The sequence below is a fragment of the Phalaenopsis equestris genome, unplaced genomic scaffold, assembly GCF_001263595.1.
Source record: "Phalaenopsis equestris unplaced genomic scaffold, ASM126359v1 Scaffold000517, whole genome shotgun sequence".
NCBI classification, from domain to species: Eukaryota; Viridiplantae; Streptophyta; class Magnoliopsida; order Asparagales; family Orchidaceae; genus Phalaenopsis; species Phalaenopsis equestris.
Window position 1 is genome coordinate 1,511,604 of NW_018164957.1, and position 17,506 is coordinate 1,529,109.

General features: G+C 34.9%; 1 protein-coding gene across 1 annotated transcript in view; it reads right to left on the reverse strand.

Annotated features, from left to right (window-relative positions):
- The window catches only part of LOC110028615 (eukaryotic translation initiation factor 4G-like), a 69,251-nt gene that overhangs the window by 4,228 nt on the left and 47,517 nt on the right, over nt 1-17,506 (reverse strand). Inside the window, exons 5-7 of the mRNA XM_020730532.1 lie at nt 17,397-17,453; nt 15,626-17,053; nt 12,274-15,428 (exon numbers count right to left, since the gene is read on the reverse strand). Coding sequence (XP_020586191.1) covers nt 12,274-15,428; nt 15,626-17,053; nt 17,397-17,453 — 4,640 coding nt within the window. The remainder of the gene's footprint in view (nt 1-12,273; nt 15,429-15,625; nt 17,054-17,396; nt 17,454-17,506) is intronic.

The following is a 17,506-nucleotide window of genomic DNA, read 5'->3' on the forward strand; positions in this document are numbered from 1 at the left end:
AGATGTCGTCCATCAGCAGTTAGAGATGTTCTTGATAAGGTTCAGTCTACCATTTCTGAGGAGACATGAAATAATTTGAAAGCGATGACTATGGTTCAATTTTTTGAACTCCCTCTGTACCCTTAAGATCATATCCAAACCATGCACATATTAAAATGTTGGGATATTGATCGAATGATTTTCAATATGTGCGGGAAAAAGTTAAGATTTGATCAAGATCAAGTTGTCATGCTCAACAGCTAAATGTTCCCTCTTGTGTCGTGGATGTTGGACAAATAAAAAGTGACCTATTGAATGTTACACTATGGGAGACTTCTATTCCATTTGATAATCTATTTCTAAAGTTTTTGTTGTTAAATTTATTTTTTCCTTCAAGCAAATTTAGCGTGGCCAAAGGCTTTTACTCGATCTGTGAGAATGTCCATAATTTTTTTTTATTTAATTGGTCTGCTACGATATGTGAATTCCTCATTGAACAAATCAATGTCTGCATCATTAAAATAAAGGGTTATTTGGGGGTTATTGTGATGGTTTTGCAGGGATTATTAGGGGGTTATTGAGGGGTAATTTGAGGGATATTGCGGTGGTTCTGCCGGGGTTATTGAGGCATTATTGAAGGTTATTGTGTGGGTTATTGTGGTGATTCTGTCGGGGTTATTGGAGTGTTATTTTGTGTTTATTCAAGGGTTAGTGGAGGATTATTTAAGTGGTTCTGCGAGGCTTGTTGGACTGGTTCTCGTGGGGTTGGAGGGTTATTGGGAAGTTTTTTTTATTAAAATTTTAACATTTGAAAAGCCTGTCATGCCTATCATAACAACTTAAAAGGCGTCGTTTTGATTCTCAGACATTCATTTTTGAAAGAAAGGGCTAGGGTTTCGCATTGGCTGGTGAGCTAGGGTTTTCCTATTCGTCCTTCAGTCCTTCATTTTCTGATAGGCTTCATTTTCTGATAGGGCTTTGCATTGTGTCCTTTGAAGCAAGATTAAAATGGAAGACACGAACGTGCGGATGAGGCGGGGTTGGAAAAGCAAAAGAAAGTAGTGAAGAAGGATCGTAAGAAGGAGAATGGATCGGATAAGAGCCAGCAAAACGTATCAAGGTAACTTTGTTTGTTATTTCTTAGTCCTTAATAAAATCTCTATAACATCATACAATGGCTAAAATAATATTCTAAAATAACCATAGTTTTAGTTATTGAGGGGATATTGGGTTTTTTTTTGTCAAAATAACTCCAAAAATAACTCCAAAATAAACCCCAAAATTATGGTGTTATTTTTAGGGTTTATGGGGCGTTGTTCCATTGTTTTATATGTGTTATTTCTTTTTCTATTGTGTTCTTTTGGCATTAATATGGTGTTATTATGATTCTGGTGATAATATGGTGTCATTATGTCTCTATAATGTTAATATGGTGTCATTATGCTTCTAATACGTTTCTATTCATTTAGGTTTTTGAACCAAAAGGCCATGAATTAGAGATGTCGTCCATCAGCAGTTAGAGATGTTCTTGATAAGGTTCAGTCTACCATTTCTGAGGAGACATGAAATAATTTGAAAGCGATGACTATGGTTCAATTTTTTGAACTCCCTCTGTACCCTTAAGATCATATCCAAACCATGCACATATTAAAATGTTGGGATATTGATCGAATGATTTTCAATATGTGCGGGAAAAAGTTAAGATTTGATCCAGATCAAGTTGTCATGCTCAACAGCTAAATGTTCCCTCTTGTGTCGTGGATGTTGGACAAATAAAAAGTGACCTATTGAATGTTACACTATGGGAGACTTCTATTCCATTTGATCATCTATTTCTAAAGTTTTTGTTGTTAAATTTATTTTTTCCTTCAAGCAAATTTAGCGTGGCCAAAGGCTTTTACTCGATCTGTGAGAATGTCCATAATTTTTTTTTATTTAATTGGTCTGCTATGATATGTGAATTCCTCATTGAACAAATCAATGTCTGCATCATTAAAATAAAGAGAGACCAACCATTTGGATACATGAATGGTTTTTTGCTTCTAACGGTTAATGTATTGTATTTCTATCTAAAAAGTTTCCTAATGTGTTTTGGTCATATCAAATAGTGATTTATCTACGTTTTACACAGCTCTAGTTTTATGAGCACACATTTTTTAGCGTCCCCATTGCTCCTGATGCCAGACCTCGCATGGTGAGGTGGCCTATAAGTCTGAGCTAGAAACCATCACATATTTATACAACCTTTAAGAGGCTAAACCCTGCACAGGTGAGTCATTTATCTCATAATCCCTTGAAGATGTTATTTTGGTTTATGATACTGTCTTGTAATTATTGTTATGGTTTATGTTGACATTGTTTCTTTGAAATGCTTTGTCGGTTTTTGAGTTTTTTGTGGATTTAACAGAGGTTGAGCCCCATATACTGGCCCTTCCAGTTGAAGGAACATCCAGTGATATGATCATAATCCCACAACACGAAGTTCACTTCATAACGCATTTATCCAAATTTGTTTATGTTAATCATGTTGTTTCATATCACATCAGCCCGCAACATACATATACATACGGGCAATAATATTGAATTAGAAGAAATATACTATATACTTAGAGATCAATAGAGCTTTTTTTTTTACTTTCAAGAATAAGTAAACACCCGTTTTACTAGTTGAGATAGCAAAATGTAAGAGTTACATTTTCAAGCGAATAAATTAGAGGAGAGAGAGAAAAATAAAACTGAAGATATTTGCAATAAAAAGGGTACATGAATCCTCAATTGGCAATTTGATCTAAAGGGCTAAGGCCAGAGCAAATAGAAAAAAGAGGAAATTAAATACCACATGTACAACAGTACCACAGACGAAAAGAAAACCAATAAAGAAAGTGGATAAGCTTTCCAAATGTTCATTAGATGTTTTACTAGCACAGATTGAAAAATCAGAAGAAATAATAGATGAGACTGTTTCACAAGAACCAATAATAACAGACTCATTACAGCCAATTACAGAACAGCTCATTATAGACCCTGAAGATGTAAATAAAGGGGATGAGAAAAAAAAAACAGTACATTACAGAAACCCAAGATGTAAAAAGAGAGGAAGATGAGCAAGACCAAGTTAGGGCAGGAGCTCAAGATGTACATATAAAGGAAGAGCAAAAACAACTCATTCCATAACATCAAGATACAAATAAAAAACATGAGCATGACTCAGTCCCAGAAAATGTTGATGAATATCCTACACCATATGTTGTCCCAGCTCACCCATCCCTGATAAGGAATGCAATAAAACCTACTCTTGATTAGTTTCCTATACTATATGTTGTCATTATATATGAAGAGTTATTGGTTTTGTAGGTGCGTCCGCATTATTAGTGATTGATTTTTCTGCTAAAGATCAAGTTCCACCTCACATGCTAGAAGTAATTGATCAATGTTGTAGTATATACATTGTCATGTGAGCAAACAACGATGTTTTTTTTTTCTGCATTACTTTGGTATACAATTCTATCAAAAATTATATGTTTGAAATGCAGGGATAATCTTATAATAAGAGAGGGACATGTTGGAATAAGTCAAGGTTGCATTGAGAATATATTGAATAATGGTCAGTTATCAAATGAGCATGTAGATTGCTTTGCAATAAGAATGGAAATAATAAACTCAAATCACCCGAATTATTTAGATCGTACGTATACGTGTCTCCACTTTATTGGATAAATATTGCAATTCAAGTGATTTGCAGTGCATTTAAACACATCCACCTAGTTAAAAGTTTAGGAACCATAATGTTTTCTTTATGCAGATGTACAAAAATAAAAACTCTAAAGCGTTTGTTCAGCACATAACGAAGGATACAATTAAAAATATTTAGTTTATTTTCATACCGTTAATTAATAATCAACATTGGATACTAATGGTTGGGGAATTGAAGAACTGCAAATGGAGATTATATGATTCATTACCTAACAGAATGCATATATCAATCACCCACAACGTCGTAAGAACACTTAGCACAATATCATTCATTTTTGAAGCAATTTTAATATGATGTCATTGATTTAATTCAAAATTTAAAAAAATAGATTAAACATCTAGTGGGGCATGCCGGGGGAGTTTTTAGGAGTGGCTTGCGAAAATGGCGAGTTGCTATAGCGAAAGGCATTTCGGTCCAAACAATAGCTTTGATTGTGGTGTGTTCATATGTAAATATATTGAAACACTTGTACAAATAGATAGAACTGGTTGGAGGGATAAATTCGGATGGCATGATCATATGTCATTATTTAGAGCAGAAATTGTATATGAAAAGTGTAAAATTGCGTTGTCTTAAACATGATTGCAAGTATTGCATTTTTTATCATACGGACATTAATTGAAGGAGTTTATTACATTTTTAATGTTTTATTATTCAGATTTTGTCCTTTTATGCATCAGCATTTTGATCAATAGTTTCTATAAACCTATTATTCATGTTCTTTTAAGCTTGTCTTTATTTTTTGATGAAAAAAATTATTTATGCAAGATTTGCATACATATCGTTGAACTCCTATATATTTACATATTTAATACATATAGTGCTCTCTTTCTTACACTAGTGCTCTTAGCTTTTGGAGTTAGATATGTTGAATCATTTTATCAATATATTTTTTCTTGCTAGTTGCCTTTGAAGATAAAGTAACTTCTGCGTATTTTGCTATTTTGGTTACTGGTACAAATTCAAGAGGGGATCATGTGTTATTAATGCCAAGATAACCTCTGATAACCCTGGACGATAAACTCAAATAACCCTGATACAAATTCAGGACGTGAATAAACCCGCATTTAGACGTCAATAACCTGCAAATTAACTCAAATAACCCCTCCCGTAATGCCGAGAAGACCGTCAATAACCCCGCATTTCGGCTTCAATAACCCCGCCGTTTTGCCTCAATAACCCCACACAAAAACAACTGAAATAAATTTCGAAAAACCCTTCAATAACGCAGTAATAACCCCAAAAGACAACGCAATTTATTGGTTTTACTGGGGTTATTGCGGAGTTATTTTTCGGTTATTGAAGATTTTCAGCGGAGGTTATTATGGTGTGGACTGTGGGTTTATTGGGGGATTATTGCAGGATTGTTTTGGGGTTATTGCGAAATTCATGTGGGGGTTATTGATGAGTTATTTTCGGTTTCGATGTTATATATATATATATATATATATATATATAGTAGAGCCAAGGGAAAATAAAAAATTAATTTTAAGTTATAAATAAATAAATAAATTTTCTTAGATTGTTAAGATAAGATCAATTTTTATATTAACATCTCAAGTATATAAGCTTATCTTCCCAACACAAAATTATCCCACATTGGGCTAAACAGCAAACGTAACTTTAGATATTATATGTCTAGGTTGAGAACATTCTAAATGACTCGGTTGAATGAGATGCTTAACAAGGTGCAAACTTCAATTTTATCAATATTCTCCTAGATTTAAAAGAACTTAAAACTCCAAGAATTTTTTTAGTCAATGAACAATAGAAAAAGAAAATGGCTTATACCTTATGCTCATTCACTTTATTAGAACTAGTAAAATAGTATTTGAAATTATTTACTTTCCCTTTTAATGATGATATGTGACTATCTAGAGTTATGACATAATCAAGGTTTAAAAAATTTTCTCTGTGTGATTATAGTCAAAGTATTAGGGAACATTAAGATTAAGTATTTATATAAGTATTGATCAGAATAGCAAGGTATTACAAAATTCTACGAAAGGGTATGTCCATGCTAATTACCACATCAAGTTGGTTTCCCATTCTAGCAAAGTAAAAATGTATGATGAACAATAAGCATAGTTAAAATAACAGTAAATTCAACAGAGTATAAATGTATCATCTAACCAAAAAAATTATAATCAGAAATGCAAAATTACATCACCCACATGCAGAAATACTGAACTATAACTAGACACTCACAAGAAAATGTATTTTAAAAAAACATCAACACCTAAACAATCAAATCAAATAAAATAATTTTTAATAGGCTTAAATCCCATTGAATGAATGCATCAACAGTTTGGTGAATGTTTCCGTTGGTTGCGATGTAGAGTATTCCTGCTATGTTGAAGTAATTGAAAACGAACGTTAAAGAGAATATTTTAATTAAAAAAACATTCTAATTGTATTGAATTTCAGTTATATATCTGACTGACAAAATCTGACATTGCAAACAACTTTGTCTCGCATTTGATGATGGTTCTTGGCTTGTTGGCGCCCCTTGCTTTCCCACCTAATATATCCTCAACATAACAGATAATTTTTTAAATGACTCCAACATAAATTGCTCGGCAATTTAATTTCCATGGACTTTATTAATAAGTTTATATGCAAACTTTTAAACGTGTTAGCGAAACAGATCCGCTGGACATTCGGGAATCCCTGAAATGTTTGTGTCTGATACTGTTATAAATGTTCCTTTTTGCATTGACAGACAGTCGCAATAAGAAATATTTGTCAGAAATCTTTTTAAAATTTACCAAATTAAATTACGTAGAGTGAGCACACAATAATCCCATCATTTCAAATTTCTTGCAGTTCCAAGTCATCTCACAATTATTAACCCTATCAAAATTAACAAACCAGGGTTTGTTCGTCTCCAGATTATCTAAATTCTTTACAAAGAATTCAGAATCGCTGTCCACGAATAATTCAACAGTAAGTCCACATAACCTATGCAGTAACTCGTCCTCAAACATTGAGTACACCTTCCTAGTATAAAATGAAGCAGCTTGTCGCAACACTGAGATGGTTTTTACCACGGGTGTAATAACGGAATGAGAACGTTTGAAATATTCATCTATCTCATTCATTCTCCAAAATTTCATAACATTTTCAAGACCAAAAAAACAATCGGTGAGAGAGCTTGTGGATTTCGATACACCATGACAGCTATTATTTGTAGACTCACTTCTCTGTGTTGATAAGATTTTCACTCTAAATATTTCTTTATTAAAGGTCGTTGACCACTTAGGTCTTATATTATACAAATCATCTAATCACATGTTGTAGTGTAGATTTCCTATCTAAATCATTGCAAACCATGTTTCTTCAAACTCCTCTTCAGAATAACATTTGCTCATGTATTTATAAAAAAATTTATTCACTATTGTAACGCATACCACAATGCACATTCGAATGAAATTTCTTATAGATATGCCACTGACATAATCTATATCGAGTATGTGGAAGACAATTTTCAATAGCTCTTGTCATTATTTGATCTTGATCAGCAAAAATTATGATTTGATGATTATCATTCATTATACGAATGAATGTTTTTAATAAAACACTTGAAAGAAATAATTGTCTCGTCGGACAAAAAAATCAACTCCAAAGAGAACATTTTGCTATTGGTGGTTAATCCCTACAAAATGAGCACAAGATAAATTACACTTATTCAGTTGGTAGCATGTATCAAAATTTATGACATCTCCAAAACAGTAATAATCAAGTCTGCAAGACTCATCACTCCAAAAAAAAACTCGTCAATTTGGAAGTCTCATGCAAATATGTTATCCTCAGTTTGACTCTCCATGAACAATTGTAACGAGGAATTGGCATCACCTTATTTAATTCTATTTCTTCATTCTTTTTTGAATAAAATTGAAGGTATCTACCATCGTACACTCTAGTTTTCTACTCCCCAAACCTCTGTGGCAAAGAAGTTAAATGTATATGTAGCTCTAATGTCTGATCCTGCACTCTAGTTTTCTACTCCCCAAACCTCTGTGGCAAGGAAGTTAAATGTATATGTAGCTCTACTATCATTGATTTCCGCAAATCTGTATTTATCTCACTTATCTTTCTACTAAAACGCCCCTGATCCTGTCATTAATTTTAGCAAATCTTTATTTTTATCTCACTTATCTCTCTGTTGGAACGCAAAAGATGTTCATCACCGTTTTCCGCAAATAGGTGATTATAACTTTCTACAAATTTCTTAACTGTCCAGTTGTTGTCAACATTTCTACAAATTTCTTAACTGTCCAGTTGTTGTCAAACCATGGGTCGACAACATATCAAACCATGGGTTGACAGTCAGCCCTTGTGTTCGCTTTTTTGAACTGCATCATGTAAGTGTATTGTGACTCTTTCTTGCGACCAGCTCTTCCACAAATAAAATCCTTCGTCTTAATTTTCTTGGAGTTTGGTCAATAATTAGTATGGTCCTTTCGAACAGAGAAACCAATATAATGTGCATAAACACAATAGTGCTCATATGTTTCTTGCTCATTGTGGAAAATCGTGTGAAGAAAGCTGTCTACATTTGGATCATTACAAACATCTCCAGGCTCAAAGAACTGCAAATTTGCATAATATTATAAAGTTGGTTAGATATAAAAATAACATCAACTGAATACTACAATCTCAATAGCAAAACATATTCCACCAACACATTTATAATCCTAAAAAAATACCAAAATACATTCAGAAAAAGACCAAAATATCACACTAAAGTACCATGGCAGAGGTATCCAATGAGGTACGTGTGTATAGAGTGAGTTTTCATATTTAGTTGGTGTAATCAAATCTTGTCATATGTAAATTTTTTTCAGGTGGTATTTAATGAACTGTTCTTGCTCCCCATCCTCTTTATTTACATCTTTATTTACCTTTACAGAGTAATGCAAGAGTAACACTAAAAAAAATAACACAAGAATGACCCCAAAATACATTCAGAATAACATAAAATATCACAAGAATAATAGCAAAATAACAACATATAATAATCACCAAAATAGGACAGCAGAAATGTTGTTGTAGCACTACTACAAAGGCTTTTGGAAAACAAAAATATTTTGGGCGAAGCTAAACTCACTATTTCTTGGTTGAGAGAAGAGTCCATCGCAGCAGCTCGAAACCTAGCTTTCGAAATCGCAGATGGAAAAGGTGACACAATAAACCCAAAATGTTCCAATCAAAAATGGAAAACATGACAAAATAAGTGGGAATACATCGTCTTTTCGAAAACATTATATAAAAAAGAATTGATAGTTTTTAATTTTATGAGTATAAATATAATTATTTAAGTCATATGCTTAATATTTAATAATCATTGTATTTATATTTTAATTGTAACATATTATTAACATTATAACTTTATTATTATAAAACTATTACTTAGATAAAGTTAATATAAATAATTTCGTATATAACCCCGCAAAACAGCTTAAATAATCCCGCAGTAACGTCACAATAACCCCATAATAACCCTGTTTTATAACACAGAAATAACTATCACTATTCACACGGTACCACGGGGTTATTCGGGCATTAGTGCGGGGTTATTCCGTGGAGAACAACTCAAATAACTCAACGGTACACAGTCGATAAACTCCACCCCACAATAACCCTTCCATAACCCTGCAATAACGTCGAAATAACCCCCCTATTCACGCGGTATCGCGGGATTATTCGAGCGTTATTGCAGGGTTATTTCGCGGAGACCGCCTCAAATAACTCTGCGTTACGCAGTCGGTAACCCTTGCCCCCTCTACACGCAATAACCCTTCCATTACCCCGCAATAATGCTGAAATAACTCCGACTATTCACGCGGTGTCGCGGGTTACTTGGGTGTGATTTAGATTATTTCGCTCCTAACAATCCACCAGCCCCAAATAAACCCCTAAATACCGCGATATGGGGTCGTTATTGTGGGGTTATTTGGCCGTTATTCTATGTTATTGGTTTGGGCCGGGTCAGTCAAATTTTAAGCGGTGAAATTCATTTTTTAATTCAGTGGCAATATTTGATAGAAATAAAAAAATGAGATCATATAAATCAAATGGCACGATGGGCTCAAATGCTTATGAAATGAAAATTTCAGGAATCTTTGGGGTTATTATAAATTTGAATGCATCTAAGTTTACTTCATTTTATAAAACATTATTCAATATCTAATCTTTTTTCCCATCTCATGAATTCAGATCCAATAGCTTCCCAGACATATTTACTGAGCTTATTCCAAAAGCTAACCAACTTACATAGATTATGACCACGACGGATGACAAATATCAAGAATATCTTATGCATTGTGAAAAAAAACTTATTTGTTTTATTTTTACAAAGATCAAACAAATGGATTTGTCAAAGCAATATTTTTTCAATCAAGGCAAAATTATCCAAATCTAAAATTCTTATTCATTGGAAACACAATCATGTATGAATATTATTTTAGTTATCTTTATGTTAATTTTTATTTCTAGTTAGTTTATTAGATGAAGCATGTTTATGATGCTAACTCCTACGGTAACAAGATGGGTTCTCTAGCATTTTAAATGCCACTTTATACTTTGGTTTATTGTTGAAATTCAGTTTGATAAAACCCTAAGATTTTGTAGTTTTGTTCCCAATTCCCTGCTTCAACAAATGTCAGGTTTAAATTTTCAAACTTAACTATTATTTAGATGTTGGCATCAACTAAATTATACACACAAGTTGTTTCCCCTTGAAATTTTTGTTGATTTGGTAGGATATTATTGTGCAAAAAAGTCGGATGCTATTATTTATGGTTGCAATTAATAGCAGTCCATGCTTCACGCTAAGTTTTTACTACTTATTTGTGTCTGTGTCTGTGTGTGTATTAAATCCTGAAATTTCATAACCAATGGAGCATGGAGTCTATTACAAGTTAATTATCACAACCATTCTCTGAAATTAAAGTACTTCGAAGTGGATAAAATTGATGTAAACAAAAATTATGAATTTTTAATTTGACATAGATGTAGGGTTATATGAGACACTATTATGATTGTATGATTGTTCATCATATTATTAGGGTTTACAATGAAGGATATTACATCTTTTATTCATTTATTTCTATATGTTACATGCACTCTACCTACTTGATATTACCAAAAGTTGAGACCCAATGCATATATACTAGTTTTGTCCACCGGCATGATTTTAAGCCATACTTCCTATAGTAAGATCTAATCAGATCAATGATGTATAACATGCCACCAAAATAACCTTCGGATCATTATCAAATTTTGTTTTATTATATGGGCTCACTTATTTTAGGGATTATATTATAAAAAAGTTGATATTATGAAATATCCACATTAATTCGCTTCAATTTTCCTAACATTAGTGTCTTTTCTTGTGTTTTCTTTAGTTGATAATATCTTCTTATATATAGGGAATATTTATATGTTGATAAGATAACTGATGAATACTAAAGCATTACGTGTATTTTCTCTCTCTTTCTATCTCTTTTTCTCTTTAGATTCTAATAGTCAATCCTTCATAATTAATGGAGCACGATATCAAGATCAAATTTATTATCACTAACACACTTTGAAGTGGCATCCTACAGCCAAGAGAAATGCTGGCATAAAATTCTAGATTAGTATTTTTTCATAATTGTTTTCAGTTAATTAAAGACTTTAAGATTTAATTATTTTATTAAGTTTATTCTAGTCAAGGACATTAATTTTGAATATAATTTATCAATAATTTATTAACTTGTTAAAGATTTGTTAAAGTTTATTATTAGCATTTTATTTCTTAATTTAAATGTGAAGACTAGTCGTGCCATCAATATATCTATTATGGGATTTGATTATTAAATCAATAGTGAAAATTTAAAACCTTTCAGGTTAAGTAATCGCATTTATCTATGAGGCGAGTTTATTGTTCATTATCTTTTCATCTTTTTCTCTCTTTTTAATTATTTGCCAAACTCTTTTCAAGGGAGCCCTACACATTCTCTTTCTAAGATAGCCATCTTATTTTGTAATATTTAGCCCATAATTTCAGGTATATAACTAAAATCATTGAATTATTTTCTAGCATTCCTACCTTAATAGAAAAACGAAACAAAAATGCTCAGCCCTCCCTTTTCTAGTCTCCACCTCAACTGCTCTCTTCGATTTATTTTAACTGTTGTACTCTTATGGAGCAAAAAGTCTAAAAAAAAAGGAGCATGTTCAACTTATATGTATTTTTAAATTCCGAGGGAAGAGAGAGAGAGAGAGATTTGCAAGTGCAAGCATTAAGTCTAATCCAGGGAGCTGGTAAATGGCATATAACATAATAATAAATGAATTTAAACAAGGTGAAAAAACTTCACTACTGTAAAAACGAATCATTTCCCTCATCTTGTAATGGCCGGGACAGTCTAACCATGGCAAAGCATCAGGTTTAGAGAGATCTAACCTTACAAGAACCTTATACTTAACTTCTTATAAAGATTGGTTAGAACTGAAAACAAAACAAAACTTACAAAGTAAGAGCTCCAAATTACCTGTAGAACTCCCTTATTGCTGATATCGACTTTTCTCGTAGAGCATCTTCAGAGAATAATTTCGCTTCATTAGATTCTCTAACTTTGCCACCTGAAGATACTGGTCTTTCCCCCGAAGTAGTAATACCTGCGGCAAGGGAATCTCTGACGCTAAAGTGAGAGTTACGAACTTGAAAGCTTATTTGATCATTTGATGCCCCTGATAACCTATCATTCATGTATTTATTTGTGCTATCTTCTCTTGATGTACTCGTCATTCGATCAGAGGAAGAAGCGAAAACATTAGAACCCGATACGAATCTGTGAGGATCCCCAGCTCTCGAAGATATTTCAACCGAAGGAACATTAGGGATTAGCCCTAATCCTCTTCCAGACATTCCTTTTGCCAGTCCTCCCTGAGGACCTAAGGTAACGGAACCATCATCAGATGGTCTCTGAGGGAGGGGAACTGACATTACCCTGCTCTCATACTGCTGCCTATCCCCTTGCCTAACATCTTGGCTACTAAAACCTCGAGCCTGTGTTGGAAGACCGCGAATGCCATTGTTAGCCTGAGAACTAGGAGAATTTAGATTTGTAGTGGCCCAGTGACCAAAATTGGCAGTCGGTCCTCCCCGTCTTGAAGAAACAGCTGGACCACGAGCCAATCTAGTGGTTTGAGCTTGTCTTTCTTGAGCCGCATCCTTATGTACATCCTCAATCTTCTTTGGTCCTTCAATCTTCCTTCTTTGCTGCCATTTATTCTTTCTGAGGTCAATTGTGTCCTTCAGCATGAACCTCACCCTGGAAGACAGCTTTTCGTTTGTTGAAAGAATTGTGATTCTGTTAAAATAACTATCCATGAGTTCCTTGGCTTTGGAATGATCTATCATCACACCAATTGTGTTCATCAGTTTGCACAAGGACTCTATGTCTTCTTCATCAGGAATCTGACGATATCCCAACATTTTCTGGATGCATTCATGCATAATCCTTTCTGTTAACATCCTCTTTTTGTATAGCTCTCCAATTAAGCGAATGTTTCCCAGCATGCGCCTGCGAGCCCTATTTTTCTTCTCTTCTCTTTCGTCTTCAGTCTGGCTAATCTCTCCCTCTTCTTCGGTTTTGTTGGCTTCTGCTTGCTCTCTCTCCCCTCTTTCAAATTCTTCCTGACATTTGTTCAAGAGTAACCTTCTAAAAGTAATCTTCTCATTATTTTCAAGAAAATCAGGCAACTCACTAGCAAGATGGAAACAAAAATCCGCATACATTTCACAGAAAGTCGGCTCCATTAACGCTTTGTCAAAAATCTGTGATATAACCCCAGAAAGAGTCACTGCATTATCAATTTTAACATCCTTGACTTGGGAGAATAATTTCTCAAAATTCTGAGGTGTTAATTTGTTCAATATAGCTTTCAATAGTCTCTGCTTCTGCTCTTCCTCATCAATTGATTTTCCAACTTCGTACCTGTTAGAAGACTTGTGCATTATTTGCAAAGGTTCATGAGGGGTGGGGAATAAGCCTCTTTGGATTACACCGGCATGCTGCCACCGGTCAATATCCAGATTACTCCTTGACATCCCTCCTTGAGAAACCAGAGATTGAATTGGCCCGCTGAGAATTCCGTTATGTGGATGTCTGAGGACCCCATTATTGACCCCCTGTCCAGAACGAAAGTTTATAGCAGCAGTTCCATGACTGAGATCCATGTGGAAAGAATTGGATGGTCTTGTCCACTTATCATCATCTGAAATGCTACTACTCCGTTTGTCAATCCGAGAAGCTCCAGGAGACCTATCGATTAACCTTCCAGTACTAAAATTTGGTTCGCGTTTTATGCCAACAGAAGTAAGATTCAATACATGTGCTATGTCTGGGCCATTTTCAAAACCTTCAGGAAGATCATTGCACTGCTGCGAAAAGGCCAATAAGAAATCCCTGGAGTATTTCTTTCTACCAGAAGACTGATTACCCTGGTCATTTTGGTTCTGCTTTTCTGCGTCATTATCTGAGGCTCTCAATTTTGGAATGGATGCATCAGCTGCTTCCTCCCAGTCTTGAACTTCAGGTTTATACTGTCCATCTTCCTCAACAGAAGTTGCAACCTTACTGCAACATTGAGATGTGTCATTCTTCGATTCTGCTGTTGAACATCTGCTATCAGTTTCTGAGGTGCTGACAGTAGCATCATGTGTTTCTTTAGTGGTCTTATACGCATTATACAAATCAGAAGCACCAGCAGCATCAGCCTTGGAAAGAACATCCCTTATTTTCTTCTTTCTGTTAGTCTTGCCTTTAGTTGGCTCCGGCTTGTCCTTCAACTCCAAAATCATCACTCTTGGAATTCCATTAGACTGATCCACAACTTCCTCTTCCATGTTCTGTTCAACTTCAGAGCAAACTTGAGGAATGGAAATTGTTTCTGGTTGTAACGTAGCAAATTCATTAACATCAATCTCCTTATTGCAAGTTAATTCACAATCAGTTGTTGCAGAGCCTACGGGAATGGTGGACAAGACCTGATCAAAAAGCCCTGCAGCAGACTCTTTGTTGTCAGAAGATGAAGTGGAAGGGATGCTAGAGTTTCTTGTCCTCTCAACCTCAGAGTTAATTCCCTCAGATGTATCAAGCTCAGCACCACTTTTCCTCTCAACCTCAGAGTTAATTCCCTCAGAAGTATCAAGCTCAGCACCAATGATATTTTCAGGCCTCTGTACAGATTCCGTAGGGTAAACAGCACTTTCTTTGGCAGAATTACTATCTAATAAAACAACATCAGATGCTTCACCTCCAAGTTTCTGTGCTGCTACTAAATTCTCTTGTGTCGGTCCACTGAGAACAGAACTAGGCGTTTCAGATACAATCCCAGTGGCACTGAGAATTGAAGAAACTGATGTTTGTGGTTTTTCTGCCTCCTTATGAAAGTGTTTATGCCAAGCAACCTCAACATGATCAGCACCTTGATCAGCATTCTCCAATGAAAATACAGGAGGGCCAGAAGTTCTCATAACATCAGTATTCAAAACTGATCTATAATTTCTACTGTCTGCATAAGTAGAAAGCAACCTAGTGGTAGAACTGGGTGAATCAGCGGTTGGAGCACTTGGAATGCTTGCAAAATCATTGGAAACTGATTTGGATGTACCATTGTCATTATAAACTCCAATTATATCCTGATCATTTGAAAAACATATAAACTCCAATTAAATCCTGATCATTTGAAAAACATCGAGCTCAGCATGCATTAAATTAATCAAATAAATATTCCCTTTTTAAATAGAGTCGAGCTCAGCATGCATTAAATTAATCAAATAAATAAATAAATATTCCCTTTTTAAATAGAGAATAATTAGACAAGTGAAGAAAGTACCTGCTGTAGTTGAGAAAGTCTAGGCTCCCTTTCACTTGACATGTTCTGGAGATCCATAATGGATTCTAAACTTTTCTTAGCCTCATTTTTCTGTCCATCAGTTTCCAACATAACAGACAAAGAATCCTCAACAGAATGCAATGATTGAGGCACTTCAGTTCTATTAATTTCAGTTGAAGCTATTAAAGGAACTGTGGATATGGCTTTATCACTTTCAACTGAAGAAACACTTCCTGATAGTTCATAAATTGGGTTCTGAAGTATTACACTACTTTCTAAATCAATCTTATTATTCTTCTGGCAGGGAACAGATGAAGCATCCCCTTGTAATGCTGAAAGCTTTGTTGGCTCTGGTTTGGTAGCAGGCAAGCTAACCCTTACTGATGATTTACCAGTCTTCTCTGAAATAGGAAGCGCAATTGGTTTAATTGTCACTTGGACAGGAGCTGACAATGTGGCAGAGAATGATGACCCTTCTGAGTGCACTGCTTCTCCCAAACTATGTAATGGAGGTGGAGGCCCTGCTCTGCCACCAAGTGTCTGATTAAGAGAGGACGGTGGATTCATGAATGAAATAGCTTGCCCATTTTGACTGACTGGATAGCCATACCTAACAGCCGGAGCACCAGTCGGCATCTGAGTACTCGTCATATGAAGAGAAGATGGAGGGAAAAAGATTTGTGAAGGTGATTTGTAATAGTTTATCTGGTGAGAAGGACTAAAAGATGGAAGAGGCTGAGATTGAGAAGAAACATTTTGAAGTTGCCTTTGCCCGGTGGTGCCAGCATCTATGTGTGAATCGCTCCTTTTATCAAGTTTAAGCTCCTCATGGGTATCAGGATGAGTTATTTTCACAGCCCTTCTTTGAGTGCCGAACTGAGGCTGTTGTTGAGGAAACTGAGGGACAATACCAATTCCCATGCCACCTAATTGAGAGGGCATTTGGTGACCTAATTGAGGGGTAAATCCCAAGCCATGGCCCTGATGCATTATTGCCTGAGGTTGCAATGGATGAGACTGGATGTTAGGGACAAACAACTGATGAGGAACGTGTGTGACATTTCCTGCAGGTAATGCCATTGGCATCTGTAACGAGCTCGCTACAACACTTTGTGACGGCAATGGTGGATTGGGACCATTAAACTGAAAATGAATCTGAGGCTGTTGAAAGGAAACAGGTATTGGCATTACATTTGAAGGAAGAACAGAAGGTCGTGTTGTTGTTGTGTTAGGATGGTGAGCAGATGGAATGGTTGCATGAATCTCCCTCTTTGTCTGAATGGGAGAATGAGTCTCTCCATTGTTAGGTTTATTGACACCTTCAACAACTTTCTTTGGTTGCTGCTTTTCCTGTTTCTGCTGCTGCTGTGGTTTTGGAATAGAGGGTATAGGCAATGTAGGCACAGCCCTAAATGAATCATGGCGGGCCTGAGTAAATAAGATTAAACAAATGAGCTTATACAGATAATACCTACAAATAAATGTTAGAACAATTATCATGATAAGAACAACTGGATTGAGAAAAAAAAGCTAAATTGCACACCAAAAAATTCAGTCTATTATGATACCTGCTGATGTGTATTAATGCTATGAGATGCATGCCTAAGAAAAAATTTTGAATCAACAAGCAATTTAAGGTATTAAGAATATCTCTTCGGGAAAGAGGGGTTTTTCATGCATAAGCACCTAGAAAAAGTAAATAATTTATATAGAATTGAACTGATTGCGGATCTTTCTAAAAACAGCCTGGTGAGATTATGTATGAACAAACCTGATCACGTTTCTGTTCATCAAGGTTTGGTGGAGCTGAAGTTGTTCGAGCAGGAATCTACATTAATCAAGATGAATCGCCCCTCGCATGAATTAAAAATAAATAAAAAA